Source organism: Equus caballus, chromosome 2 (genome assembly GCF_041296265.1).
Source record: "Equus caballus isolate H_3958 breed thoroughbred chromosome 2, TB-T2T, whole genome shotgun sequence".
In the NCBI taxonomy this organism is placed as follows: Eukaryota; Metazoa; Chordata; class Mammalia; order Perissodactyla; family Equidae; genus Equus; species Equus caballus.
In genome coordinates this window covers 122,610,287-122,626,011 of record NC_091685.1, presented here as the reverse complement: position 1 = coordinate 122,626,011, position 15,725 = coordinate 122,610,287, and the positions used below count along the sequence as shown (strand labels likewise).

General features: G+C 38.4%; 1 protein-coding gene across 1 annotated transcript in view; it reads right to left on the bottom strand.

Moving 5' to 3' along the window:
* Positions 1-15,725, bottom strand: part of COL25A1 (collagen type XXV alpha 1 chain) — a 435,527-nt gene that overhangs the window by 25,239 nt on the left and 394,563 nt on the right. The window contains exons 22-28 of the mRNA XM_070261593.1: positions 15,507-15,584; positions 9,585-9,608; positions 9,010-9,054; positions 5,278-5,322; positions 2,977-3,057; positions 2,052-2,114; positions 1,392-1,442 (exon numbers count right to left, since the gene is read on the bottom strand). Of these exons, the coding sequence (XP_070117694.1) occupies positions 1,392-1,442; positions 2,052-2,114; positions 2,977-3,057; positions 5,278-5,322; positions 9,010-9,054; positions 9,585-9,608; positions 15,507-15,584 (387 nt within the window). The remainder of the gene's footprint in view (positions 1-1,391; positions 1,443-2,051; positions 2,115-2,976; positions 3,058-5,277; positions 5,323-9,009; positions 9,055-9,584; positions 9,609-15,506; positions 15,585-15,725) is intronic.

Sequence of the window (15,725 nt, the reverse complement as noted above, 5' to 3'; positions counted from 1 at the left end):
CCAAGGGAAGGAAGTAATAATGCATGCACGAGTCAGGGTTTTTCCCCTGTATTTTGTGGAAAATCTAAATATACAGACTACTTAGCCAATCTAAATTAATTAAAATTTTCTTTGAATTGCTTTAAACTTTTCAAGTGATTAAAATAAATTATTTGGAAAGAGGAGTATTTAAATACCTATCAGTGCAGGAAAAAGTTTTTTATCAAGCAATACATAGACATTTGTTACTTATGTCTACATTGGGAATATTTTCCCTTAGATAAGTTGTGAATAAACATTTTCAGGAAATGACTGGTACTTTATCAAGTATTCTTATCTCATTTTAGTAATGGTTTAAAATTTCTTTAAACTAATTAATTTTATGATATGAACAGGACATAGCATTTTTAATCTAATCTTCCAACTTAAAGTAGAGGGAGTATAAGGAAGTCAAAAGTATGCCATTTGCTTACTTCTTAATGAATGTTTAGTTTTAAGAAAAGAAGGTTGTCATAATGCCTTCTGGTACGAAACAGAAGTGAGTGAGGAAGGAAGGGATGCTCTGGTCTGGGGCTACGTTCTGAGGCTTAGATCGTTCCATTGAGGCTCTTTTTTAGAGCACAACAGGAGGAAAGAGTGACCCACGGCTTGCTTCATCTGTCTGGTTGAAGACATGGTTTATTGAGGCATCTTAGAGACAAAGGGGACCTTAGAGGCTGCCGGACGTGTCCCCTCCCGCCCCAGTCAAAAGCATTTGAAGCACGGCACTGTCTGCATTCTAGCCTTAACACAACTGTCACCAGGTGACATTCTGAAAATTACACTGCTTTAATGGCTGCTGTCCTCCCTGGACGTAAGTCCTACAAGGGCGTGGTCATTGTCTCCACTGGTCTCTGAGGAATATCTGCATAAACACTTTTTCCACTGAAGAACCATAAACGTGAAAAGACAAGACCCTACAATATATGTCATCTGTGTAAGTGAGCTTCCATTTTTACCATATTATTTTATAAATCTTCTGATTGACATTTCATTAAAGGATCACAATGCTCAAAGCTGTTTAGAAACATCCATTAACAGCTACAATTACTAATCTTGTTATGTTACTAATGGCCTAGAAGAGTGATTGGTTAAAACGATTTTCTGATGTTCGTGCTAAGGCTGGAGTAAAACCGGCCAGATCTATCTTCCTTCAACTCTCCTATCGCAAAATTACGCTCTCTCTTTCCAACTGATATGTTTGCAGGAGTGAAAGGCAACACTGCAAAGTCAGTATATTGAGAGCACCTCGCATTTTCTGTCCAGTCCACAGACAGTAGCACAAAGCTGGCTGTTTCCAGTGAGGTGTTCATGTTTTCTCTAGTAGCATGCTCGTAATAAATGATCACATTGTGGAGAGAAGAGAGACTCACCATGGGGCCTGGTGGGCCATGGGGACCTGGTGGGCCTGGTGGGCCTATGATCTGTATGTCCAAAAAATAAACATGGATTTGGTTACTTCATTTAGATAAGGCAGTTTGACTCGAATCTTGCGCTGGGGGTCTGCGAAGGCCATTAGTAGTTGCAGAGGAAGAAGGGGTGCATTGACTCTCTAGGTTTAGAAATTCCTTCATGAGAACAAAAAGACTGAAAAAAAATACAGTTGTTCTACAAAAGCCAGAATAAATCAAAAGTACATTAAAAGAAAAGGAAGCAACTGATTACCAAGAAATGGTATAATGCCACAACCACTATTGAACTCTCGGATCTTTCACTAAGCAACAACAGGGCTCTGGAGCAAAAGGAACGAGTGTCCTATATTCACAGAGCTCTGCCCACAGCATCGTGGGAGAACCATTGATTTTCTCAGGATAGACAGTCCTCTGACACACAGCTTCTAACTCAGACCTCTGAGATACTTTGTCTGTCATCGTGCAAGGCCGACAAATGTTTGTTCTACAGTTTGACAAACCAAGAGGGGACACGGTCTTGATGCTGTAGATAGCGCCACCTGGCACAGGCTGAACTAGGTGAGTAACAGGCCGGGTGCAGAGCTCTCCAGGAGCATGGAAGTTCCGCCGCCACGGACTTACAGAAGGACCCTGAGGACCTGGCAGCCCGGAGTCTCCTTTCTCCCCTTTCACTCCATTGGCACCCTACAAACAAGTGTTGAGAGAATTGAGCTGGTGGAGTTATCTTCAAAGTGTGAGAAACAGCTGAATTTCCTCCCCTAACCCACCATCCTCTTGAAATTTTTATACTATCATGCATGTAATATATAAAAGAGGGAGCCATCCCCTTGTGTTTTAGCCTCAAACAGCAAGCTTATTCAAATCCCTCGGATGGTGGGTGACGTGAAATAAAATATAGAGTAATTAAAAACTAGGTTAGGCTTGATTGGTTAACTTATACATTGTTAAATATATCAGATTATAAATGTCATTTTTTTAATGGTGGTGCTCACTTTAAATAGCAAAGGTCAGTCTTTTAACTTAGTTTTCATTGACATTTGTTTATACATTCCCTTGTTTTAATACAGATGTAGGGCAGTGAAGTTTTCTACATTTTTCCCTCCAAATTCTCAGTAAAAATGATGGAAGAACACCATAAAAACACCATCCCACAGTATGATACACACAAAGAGAATACTTTCCAGAGTAACTTGTTTTTTATTTGTTTAATATTTTTTGGTTTGTTAGTTTTTTATTATGGTTTATTTAAAAATGATCAGTTACCACTATCTTATGCATACTAAGTTAAAGTGATCAACTGTATTTATTTTACTGTCTTCTAGTGAAATAATTCAGGGAAACCTGATGATTTGTTTTATAATTCATTTGGCTGATGCTTTAACATTTTTTAGTGCCCCAGTGGAGTAATTAACCAAGAATACCTTAAATATTTAAAAGTAAAAGTGTTATAAGAACCACTGGATGAGACTGCAGCTAATAACATTAACTCTTTTCTGATTATTTAGTTTATTTTAATATGAACACAGCATAAAAAGTATAAACCTACCGGTAATCCAGGAAGTCCAATTCCTCCTTTTTCACCTGGCATGCCTGGGTCCCCCACGTCTCCCTTTGAGCCTTTGAGCCCCTACAAATGATATGGTTTGTATGTAAGAATCTTACCGGCCCTTGACAGTAACATCCTCAGGAAATTAGAATTCTACATCAATTTTGTGACTAGGTGGGTCCCATGCTGAGATGATTCTGGTTTTCATTTTTAGGCAGAGTTATTTCTTATAGCAACCTCTACATTGAATCTATACTATTTCCCCATGTAATGGAAGGGATTAAATTCTATTACTTAGGCCATTTAAGTACGAAAAACATGAACTTAGGCATTGATATAATTTCTCCTGATTCCATATTTTCACCTGGCAGCTAATTCTGTATCACCGGTCCTGAGCACAATTTAATGGATTTAATTCTCAACGTACAATATACATTTTGAACCAGGACTAGTGTTATGATAACAAAGGTCTAAATAAATTTCTCCCATCTCCACCCACCATTCTCCCCTACTCCCTTAAAAGCAGGCAGAACTTCCAATCACTGTCAGTCTTCAATGGTCCAATACACAGACAGGTAAATCATTTACTGCACACCAATGCTCAATCAGTGCTTAGAAATACTTCAAGTTTTCTACCGTGTTCTTATTTTGTTCTCAAGACATCTCTACGAGGTGATCCAGGATGTTATTTTTATTCTTCTTTTACAGTGAGGAAATAGATAAATGTGTATTTTGAAAGCTAGCAAATCTGAATTTTGTGATTCGAATACTGAAATAATTCATATTATTAAGCATTTCATCCAAGGGACCTCAGGCAACATGACGAGATGGTCTGTTCTTCAGCAGAGATGAGCACAGTTATTACAGCAAGGGGCCCCTAGGCTGCACAAACTTGTGCATCTTTTCTGTACCAAAAAACTACGTAAGGACAGGAACGTGTCTTTTCTTGTTACTTATACGTATTTTGTAGAACCTAGTTCAGAAGCACCCACTAGGTGGGTGGGTGGGTGGGTGGGTGACTGAATGGGCAGGTGGATCTTACTGGTTAACCAGACCCTGGTTGGTTGTAGGGATCTAGCGATGGACAGTAGCAGGACAGTCAATCCAACGGACTTAGTAGCAGAAGACGACATTGTGAAGCCTATGGAAAAAGTCCAGCTCCTGTGTATGTAGGGACCCTGCAGTATGTCATTACGCATGTCAAATTAATCATTTTTAATGACTAACAATGGGAAAGGTAATACAACTAGATTTTTAAATTCTAACGTGAGCTCTGATTGATAACAGCAAATCACCTAAAGTCTCTTTCTTTTTCAGCTACCACATGTTTATTTAATGTGACAGTGTACGATTTCAACATACAACTCTGATATCAAAATAACTCAGCTCAAACTTAATTTTCTTATCTAATGGTATCTACTAAGGAGTATATTTCACTAACTGTATCAAGAAATCCCTTGATTTCTTATGATCGTATTGATTTTAGCCATTTCTTGGGTAAATAATGGAAGCCCAGAAAACATCAAATACCTTGAAACTGACCCATGTGATTTGATTCTGAATACTGTCCCTTCTCCTGGTCAGACTCTCTTTGGCCAGGGGTCAACCATGGTTTACGGGACAAATCCAGCCCAGGGATGGTTTTTATACAGGCTGAATGTTTTAAAAAATTTTTAAGAGGTGTTAAAAAAAAAGAATGTGTGACAGAGACTGTATGAGGTCTGCAAAGCCTGAAACATTTACTATCTGGTCCTTTCTAGAAAAAGTTTTCCAATGTCTCTTTTGGGGGAACCCCAGAGATACTGCCACATCCTACAAACCCACAAGTGCCCTGCTGGCTTCTGTCTTTTCTAATGACCTAGAATACTAGGTGTACTCTTTATTTGGGAAAAGAAAATATTCTCAAAATCACACACAGAGCAATATCTAATTTTGTGAAACCATGGTCACTGATGTTAATCTTGAATTATTTGTATTCACAGACAAAAATTGGGTTATTCTTACTAAATTGTTAATGATCTTACAAGTCTATTAAAAATTCACAGAGGTGTCACTGGTAGATTGATTAGGAGTATTAAGACAAAACTAAAGATCATATAGGTTGTACGTTTCTGCAAAAGAAGACTAATGTCTATTTTGAAACCAATGGCTTTTCAGAGTTCATGTAGTCTCTAGAACAGATGGTGAAAAAAAGAGAGGATATCATATACCAACACTCATGCCTTTTTGGCTTCAAACCTATAATAAAAGAAGTGATCAATAATGATGCTTTAAATGACAGCACATCTCTCTGAAAATTACCTGCTCTCCATCGGCTCCTGGGATTCCTGGAGATCCTGGCTCTCCCTGTTAAGATAAAAAGCGATGGCTCGCCTCCATTTATCATTGGTAGCACATGACACTAAATAAGAATGGTGCCAGTTGGTAACAGTACAGTTTGATTTTCAGCAAATGCATCATAACCCAAGAACACTTTATGACATCATACCACATATCTAAACTAAGTGAAATAACATTTTCTTGAAGATTATCTATAATAATACTTAGATGTAGCTAAGTATTTTTTTCCCACTAAAAGAAAAAATTAGTGAAAGAGAACTGATAGAGATCATTTGATGGCTGACAATATCCTGTAATAACAACCTCCATGCCTCAGTTAATTTTTTTCTCCTTAAAAAATCTGTATGATTCTACTTATTTTCCAATTTGAGAAAAAAGCAAAAATGAGACAGTTAAGAAAAAACAAAATGCAAAGCCCCATAAGTTTACAATATTTTAACTGGCACCATTTGAATAGAGAAGACAAATTCATAGTGAGTATGAACGTGGTATTTCCAGATAAGCCTCATGGAAGATACGATAAATCAGAGAATATCTTAAGCCACATAAAATTATTTTTGGATCAATTCAATTTCCTACACTAAGCTAGGAATGAAATAAAATTCACTATTCACAGTATGATTTATTAGAACCCTTGACAAATGGCAAATATGTAGATTTATTTTTTCTTAACTGAAGATGTTCCATTAAAAACAAATTTAGGGACCGCCCGGTGGCACAGCGGTTACGTGCGCACGTTCCGCTTCGGCGGCCTGGGGTTTGCCAGTTCGGATCCCAGGTGTGGACATGGCACCGCTTGGCAAGCCATGCTGTGGTAGGCGTCCCACACATAAAGTAGAGGAAGATGGGCACGGATGTTAGCTCAGGGCCAGTCTTCCTCAGCAAAAAAAGAGGAGGATTGGCAGCAGATATTAGCTTAGGGCTAATCTTCCTCAAAAAAAAAAAATCATATTTAAACAGTGTGCTAGAGATTTATCCAAACAACACGCTTCTTGTCACCTTTCAGTTGAAAAAGGTCCTGAACAAACAAATTCTTTGAAAGGCAAGATAGTATTTTATATCAATGAGTCATTTACGTTAATCCCATTATAAATATCCCTGATTCCCACATTGTGGAAACTTTGTGAAATCAGCCCGCGTGAGCGTGAGTGGCCCGCGTCACAGAGAGATTTCCAAGGGAGCTGACTTGAGGCTGTATTTTTCTAGGAAGCCTTGTTTGGTGATGTTATAAACCGCAGTGTGGAAATGCCTGCAGCTCCTTCCCTGGTAAAGCTTTAAGAGCTATCAGCCACCACATGAAATTTGAGTTTTTGTAGTGTTTAAGGAAGGCATGACAAACCAATGACAGAAAAAAAAAAAAGGAAGAAAGAAAGGCCTTTCCTTATTCCTGATTTCTTGCCCTTCGTGGTAACAGCAAAGTTTGCTTCGCCCCAGCACGTCGGCCAAGGCTGGCTGAACCTGGCTGTTTCGTTCCATCTGAACACTTGTCAGCACTCTGGGTCTCATAATGATCATTTTGCTTTTATCTTCAAGATGTAACCGTGAGTGTTTGAAAGGAAGCATAATTCCTGAGTTATCAATTTACCTTCACCTATCAAATGTAGTTTGTAAAGAGTTTCTAGATGTGTAAGAAGTCACACGATCCTCGTTTGATTAAGGAAGGAGGAAGGCTAATTGACTAGCTCCCATTCAGTCTGAGGCCAAGTCCCCAGTGGGAATGGGTCTCTATTTGTCTCAGGCTGCATGTGCTGATTCTTCGTCACGGACACAGCTCACCCCAGTTATCCCAACCTTCTCAAGGAGAGATCATGGAAAGCATGAAGGACTGGATCAATTGACCCAAGATCTCAGTTATGACAGCATGAGGGGTGCGTGGGGTGGAGTGACAGCACAGCGGCAGGTGGCAGGGGTAAGAGGTAAGGAGTATGACTAACCCCCACCCCCACAGCTCTACACATTCATTCAGCCAGCTTCCCCTGTCCCTCAGTTTCAGCTCAAAGTCATCCTTGACTCGCAAGACTGAAGGAGCCTTCCCCTGTGCACACCCAGAGCACGTGCACTTAATCCCAGCGCTCACTCTATTTATTAATAACTGTGCCTGTACTTGCCTATCTCCCTTCCTAAGTTGTAAGCTCCTTGTTGAAACCCCTTACTACAGCCTAGTATCTTTACTAGATATTAGTCCTCATCACAGAGTAGAGACTCAAAAATTACTTACTGAATAACTGAATTAACAACTGAATAGCAATTGGATTATAAAGCAAGGAGGGTATAGATTCTACTGACATAGCCTTCTTGGCTAGGTGGTCCTTTTTGCCTCTTTAGGGTAAGGGATGGGTACCTTTTGGCCTTCTGTAGGTCTTTGGGCTATAAAAAAGAGTAAAGTCCTAGAAGCTTTCGAGGTTTTAGGGAATGAGGTACGTATTTAGCTGTGGGGACAATTTTGGTTCTGGAGACTTAGTCAAGTGAGGGGATGAAGCAAGGAACTTAGATCTTCGCTGACTCCACACAAAAGAAAAAGGAATCTGCAGTTTCCTTCCAGGTTGTCTAGTCCAGCTCACCAAGACACTAAAGAATAGAGATCCAGGCTGACTTGCTCACCAGGAATGAAGACAATGTGTGACTGGAGCATATTTTTGTGTTATATCTCTTAGGGAGCAGAACGTGGTGGAGAAATAGAAAGTTAAAAATCCCAACACTTACGATAATGTTATATAGGAAATCTATTTGAAATTAGGGTCTATGTTACAAATATATCTCAGCCAAGGATCTCAGTAATATTTTACTTTATATTTCTTTTTATAATAGAAAAATAACTGTTTCTATGTGCTGGCTTTCTGTTTTTAAGTATCTTGAAAGAGAAGAGTACAAAGCTGATATGTATGTGTGTATGACAGACTTAGCAAATAAACTGCCTTAAGAGGTATGAACAAAAGATGGATTTCAAAGCTGCTTGAATTGCCTACAAAAATCCTATGACGGAAGTCATATTTCAACACATATAGCTCAGTTCTGAAAAGCCAGAGCCACTGGCCATGTGTTCATTGATCAAACGTGGTTGAATAAGTAAGCTTTCGTTTGGATAATGCCACCAACAATTTTAGATATTATCAATTAATTCTAAGCTTCTACTATTCATGGTTGTTATGTTTCATTAGATATGATTTAAAAGGCAAAAATGTCTGAATATATATAATAACAGGATGTGTTATAAAAAGTGACTCAAAATGATTCCTACAAGTGTCATTGTGAATGCATCATGCTAAAGCTCCCCTTGTTATTTTTATTACAAAGGAACTAGAGGAAAGGATCTTTTTAAGCGTCAGAGTAAATTTTCCTTCAATCCTCCTCTATTTAAATATTTTCCCTTTTCATACACCACATTTGTGTTTCTTTACATTTACAATTTCTGTGAAACTTGTTTTCCCTTGTTTACTATTCTGTTTCTCTCACTGTCCTCCCTCTAAATTTAATGTCATTCTCACTTCTCTCCCTTCTCTTCTAACTTTCCTTTTTTTCTGATCCCTCTTCCTTTAGCCCAGACCTCAATTTCTATTCTTAGCTCTTTTAAGCAATATTGCTGATCTCAGTTCCTCCAGTATTTTGTAAGATTGATTGTCAAAGATACATATATTTAATATGAGATTCTCTGCACCACACGCGGCAAATGGAAACAAGTAAAATAAGGAAAACCTTTGGGCCTTGCAGTCCTTGCGGTCCAGGCGGTCCAGGGGGACCCTAAATCCAGAAAAGACAGAGTTTTAAAGAGTAGCAAGTATATGTATTAAAAATTATGCTTTAAATAAGTACACTATACAACTCTGCAGTTTCTATCATAATCAAATCCCCCTGATACTGATTTGCAATGCGGAAAAATTTCACTTGTAAGACAATGTGAAATTGCGGCTGTGTCCCACAGTCGTCTGCTTGGGCTGAATCAGCCTACTCAAATCACCTGTGTTTCTAGACACACTTCTCCTCTCCCCCAGCCAAGGCTTTGGTTTCCCAAACACTAAAGAACAAAGCTGTACCATTACAATAAGGCCAAAAACTTCTGAGAAAAATAACAATAACTTTTTTTCTTCACTTTTTTCGCTAAGTAGACAAACTGATTCAACTGGAGAAATGCTGTAAAAAGGTATTAATATAAGAAAATATAAAATTAAATATCAGATAAAAACAACTGCTACGTTAGTATCGTTATGACCAGCATGCATGAACAGCAAATACAATGTCCCAAACCACAGAAATCATGCAACAGGAGTTACCGTGACGGTCAGGGTGGTCATCCTCTGTTGGGAAAATGTATCAATAAAGACAGAGTCACTGATTTTGTGTGCCGAAGTTCAAAAACATGTTTCTGAAATAATCAACTTTTTGAATATGTTTTGGCAAGACTGATGTCTTAAAAGAAACTGACAGAGACTGAGAACACATTATCCTATCTTAAATGAATATAATATACTGTAAAGATTTCTTTTGTATAAAGAAAAAGTAAAAATTTTAATGCATCTGATTTTTAAAAATTATGTAGTAAAATGTACACACCAGAAGTCTGTCAGCATAATTGGGAACTGAGAAACTTTGCTACTCATAGGCACTCTATTCTAGAGTCCTTCAATTAGAGAAAACTGAAATAGCTAATTGTATAAGTAATATTTTTTCTCTTTTCGTCTGTATTTCATTTGTTGCATTATAATTAGCTTGCTTTTGTGTTTGTGACATGACTAACGACAGAAGTCAATAAGGGATTCATTTAGTTTCTTAACGTAAAGTGCTAGAGTACTGTAACAAAATATATTCTCTCAAAGTATGAATCCCCAAACACCCACTCTCTAATCCATGAATCGTTTGTCCATTAATATTTTCTAGTCTGAGTCTTGTGCTAAAAGTTCTGTAGGGTCTAGAACCACTTTATGTGGTCATAGAGGAGAGAACATTTCCATTACGGTCTCTGCTTGTAGAGAAACATTATCTGATCACATGTAGAGTGGAGAATATCAGTTTAACACCATCCCCTTGTTTTCCACTACTCCAGTCCAATTTCTGATTCAGGCTGTTGTTGCTGCTTTTTATTATGGTTGTCGTAAAAAATAATCTTAACATTATCCTTCTTACTTCAAACACGTAATCGAGTCTCTAGTGACATAGTGTCATCCTTCCTTAGAAAACAATATATTTATGCAAGTGTACAAACGGTTCAACTTTGGATTCTATGATAAAATCAGTCGTGGTTGTTGACAGCTTCAGAGAAAACATAGTAGGAAAAAAACAACCAGTGCTTATAGGTCAAAAGGCAAAATGGCCACAAGCTGGGGGCAAGGTTTTAAAAAAATCAAGGTCCAGATTTTTATACCATCATATCTGTGTGACAAGAGGCATGACTGACTTTATTCTTAAGGGATTCAACTAGAGTCAGAGTTGCATTTACGGTTATGAGAAAGTCACTTCTTTGCTCCTTTTGGCAGATGAGTCATTAAAAAATGCCATGAGAAAATTATAGAGTAGAAATAATTTCTTTATTCTTGCCTTCCAATTACACGTTACATTTTTAACTAGAAAGCAGAATCATAAAATCTTAGAAAGGGAAGGGAGTTTAAAATTTGAACTCTCAGAGGTTTTCCAACATGTACCATAAATGATTCATTTCCCACCTAAACACAAAACTCATTTGCCTTTTTTTAAATTTAAGGATAACAACACATTTCATAATGAGGTGCATAATAGAAGAATATTATTAATGGTAACTGAACTATCTGGCACATGGAGTTTAAATGATCCTGTTAAATGACTATATTAGTGAGACCTAAAAATTGTGCAGCGCAGGTTCCATCCAGGGAACAGAAGAACAGATAACAGCATACTAAGCTAACTTCTCAAAAACACAGCATCTACTGCCATGCAGACGCTCAGAACTGTCCGAAAGATGTCGGCTCACTTTGGATTTCTTGTACCTGGTTCCTCTAAGTTAAAGCAAGATAAACTTAGTAGGATTCTCTCTGGAACTTCAGTAATGATTTGAAAAGCAGAATTTTTGGCAGTAATGGAGAACGATATGCCATTCTCTAGTGAGGAAGGAGGTGAAATGGGGGCCTGAGCTAGAGCACCTGCGAACGGGTGAAAGCTAGCGGGCTGCTGTGTGATTTATTCCCTGAGATGCTTTTGTGAATCTCCTTCATTTCTCATAACGATGCAGGCTGAAAATCACGCAGGGTTTATGCTAGAGAAGAGGGTTAGTTTAAATGGTGTCGAGAAATTTTAAAAGCTTAAGTTAGGAAATGGAGAGGGTTTATTGCTAAACGTGGAAACGTAACCACCTTAAACAAAAATCAAAACAAATGGCTTATGGTAAACAGTCTTGTAAATAATTTTCCATAGGGGGAACAGTAGAATTTCATATTTCTAACGTGATTATTTTTATAACTGTAATTTACCCCTATTTATCTAGTCATTCTAGATTTTTTGCAGTTTTTTTAGAGGACAGACTAGTGAAATGAAATCAGCTAAACTGTGAAGACCCATCAATGGTTGGAGAATTAGAAGACTAAAGGTCTACTACTTCCTCTCGATCTAATGGATATTTAGTTTAATTAATTTTATTGGGGACTCTTAACCCAGTAGAGTTCTACATTAGGAAAACAAATAGTTTCGAAGTAAAAAAATATCTATAAGCCATTTACAAGCACAACATACAGTTGCCCTAACAATCCCATAAGAATAACAAATCTTTAGGTTGAGAGATAAACATGAACTAGTTGACTGTGGTGGATATTGACTGGTTACGGTCATACAGAACTCAAGGTGAGAAAAAGAAACTGAGCACATGTATCCTTTCATATCAAGATGCAGGGGTCAGATTTTTAAAAAGTGCAGTGTGTTTAAGGCACACCAGTAAAGACTGGCCAGGAGCTGCTGAAAAATTAGCCTAGGCATAATATTATTAGATTTTATAGACCTTTAGAAAAAAATCTATTCCCCAAATACCCTCATTTTACAGATCAGACCAATGAAGTATAGATACATCAAGTGATTTCCCCAAAATGACCTAGCTAGTTAGTAGCAGAGGGGAAATCAAAACTGAGATTCCGTTTTAGGCTCAGGCAGGCTTGCTTCATGCTGGGCCCTATCCACGTACAGGGTGTCGTAACAAGGTTCTTTCACAATTTTTCAGAAAATGGCGAATAATACTGGAGCATTTCTTGGAAGATAAGAGAATGGATACCTCTTAAAGGTGGTAGCAAGAATTATGATGCCAATGGAAGCAGATGAAGGGAAATTTACAACATTGCTAATAAATTAAGTTAAAAAAGTGTGTTCCTGTATTTTACAAGAACTTTGAAAACATAGTAGATACACTAAAAATTCTTGTTCTTTCTTTCTTTATACATGCAGTTATCAACTGGTGAGAAAAAGGGAACAATTTCGAAAACTGGTTTTAGAACTTTACAATAGCCCAGAGGCTACTACTCGTGTCTAATCCACTTGCACTGAGGAACACTAATTCAAGCCGTTGACTGAACATCCTGCTCAAGCAACATTTCTCCAAGCAGTAAGCATACTTCTCCTTGCATCTTACAGAGTGAAAAGAACAGGAAAATTGGCTGAGCTGAAGAAAGGTTCTGTAAGAACTATTTAATAAATGCTTTGCTGGTTAAAGATGGTACTTGTAGCAAAGGACCCATGGAAATGTAGACCCACCATAACTAGATACTGTTAGGGAAACCAGAAAGATGGAAACAAAATTCAAACAAGTACAAAATGGCAAATATTTAAAACAACTGATTTGGCTTTCAAGCAAAGAAATACATTGGCCATATGAGCTAAGTATACTCACTCATTCAACCAAGAATAGTTTATTTAATATTCACATGACCAGACCTATGTCAGGCACCCTGGGGGATACAGAATAAGCATAAGACATGTTTCCTGTCAGCAAGTAACTTACAATCTGGTAAGAGGCAAGACTAAAGTAAATTATGCAATTTGAGAACAATTAAATGTTAAACTACTGGGCCCTGACTGCTGATATTTAAAGGGATTAAGAGGAGGCATTCATCTGGGTCAGCAGTGGATTGTTGGATGGGATTTAGATGGATGAAAGAAAGAATGGGATGAACCAGGCAAAAAGAGGGGGAATTTTATGGGTATGATAAATATGACTGCTCTAGGTGGAAAAGAGTGTTGTGGAGAAATAGAAAAGTCTGTACAGGAAAGGCAAGATTATACAGCCTTAAAAGTCAGATGCAGAAATTCGGGCTTGATAGAGTAGGCAAGGGAGTCATTTAGGCTTCTGAGCAGATTACAGCCACCAAAATAGTGATAGTTTAGGAGAATTACTATCTGAATTGAAGTGATCTACAGTATGGATTAGAAGGGGAAGGGGGCACGTGGGGCAGAGGAATTGGTCAAGGGCTGGCGGCAGCGTTAGACTTGAAATAAACAGGATGTGGATCTAGTTGGGAATGGAGAGAATAGAGACACTTTGAAAAAAGAAATCGCAGCATCTGGTGAGACATGATGAATGAAGGACTAAGAATAGTTTTGAAATGACTCTAAAGTTTCTATCTCAAGAAATTCAAAGACTTATGGTATGACTAACAGAAATTGGTTAGTTAAAAAAGGGAATCAACTACTGGGTATCTACCCAAATAAACTGAAATCAACAACCCAAAGTAACACATGTACCCCTACATTCTCTGCAGCACTATTCACAATAGCCAAGACATGGAAACAATCCAAGTGCCCATCGACTGATGACTGGATAAAGGAGATATGTTATATATATATACAATGGAATACTACTCAGCCATATAAAAGACAAAATCATCCCATTTGCAATAACATGGATGGACCTGGAGAATATTATGCTAAGTGAAATAAGCCAGACTGAGACAGACAAACACCACATGGTTTCACTTATATGCAGAATATAAACAAACACATGGACAAAGAAAACAGTTCAGTGGTTACCAGGGTAAGGGGGTTGGGGGGTGGGAACAGGGGTAAGGGGGACCACTGTGTGGTGACAGATAAGAAATAACGTACGATTGAAATTTCACAATGATGTAAACTGTTATGAATCTCAATTTAAAGAAAGGGAATCATTTGGTAGGTGGGAAAGGTAACCAGTATAAGTGTGTGTATTGGTGGGAATTGACTTGGCGGTCATGCATCTATAGTAGAAATATTCTTAGACAGCTGGAGGTGCATGCAGATCAGACCTGGAGATGAAAGATTGGGAAGCCAGAAGATGGAAGAACATGGAAGGAGTTACTGTACCAAGAAAAGACCAGAGACTTGAGGATACCAAAAATTAGGGAATGGACAGAGAAACAGAAATACTAAAATAGGGTGGATCCATCAAAGAAGAAAACTGGAAGAAAGGAGAATAGAGGGTCAGAGAAACCAGAAAGAAAGAGTCTCAAAAGGAAGGTGGTTTACTATAAATGTCACAGAAAAGTCAACACTGATGAGCAAGTGGGCTTGACCTACCGGTTATTGTTGACCTTTATAAGAGAGGTTTCAACAGGATGATAATGCAGGCGAGAATGCAGGAGTCTCAGCAGGAGAAGGATGAATAGGAAGCAAAGGCAATGAGACAGCCATGTAGTCTATGGGTTTTTACTTAATGGGAGAAAAAGAATTGACTGGTAGCAGTAATAAGAAATACCCGTGGAGGACTTATTCTGTGCCAGGCACTGTTCTAAGTGTATAATCCGTATTTAGCCATTCATTCCTCACAACAACCCTAGGAGGCAGATACCATTGCTATCCTCATTTTACAGATGAGAATACTGAGGCACAGAGAAGTTAAATAACTTGCCCTAGGTTCTTCACTTAGTAAGAAGAGACTTGAACCCAGGCAGTTCCAACTTCAGAGAAACAGGGCCCTTAATTGCTTTGCTAGGCTCGCTTTGCAAGGAAGGAGACAAAGATTGGCAAAAACTAACACAAAGTTTAAACCAGATAAGACTAAAGCATATCTGAAGGTAAAAGGGAAAGAAAAGGAAAGATTGAAAAAATGCTAGGAAATAGAATAAAGTGAGGCAGGGAGAAGCGATGGGTTCGGGAGATCAGGGAGAAGGTGGGCTTTGAGCGGTGGAGCCCTCTGAGACCCAAAGCTGGTAGTTACACCCATTACATGGGCGCTCATCAGTGTCACTGTGTCAGGGTAGGGTGCGGTCACTTGCCTGCAAGGCTTCGTGGAGGTTGCCATTGTAGTCTATGATCTCGGTGGCTCCTTGATCTCCCTTTTGACCAGGTGGACCCTAGGAAAAAAATCAACCAATGGAAAATCTTGGAAGTTAGGCTAGGATGTAGAAGGGACTGTGGCAAAAACAGAAATAGCAACAATTCCCTAGTAAGGCCCAACTGCTCTTCAGAATGAATAATCAGGTTCAAATTTTGTC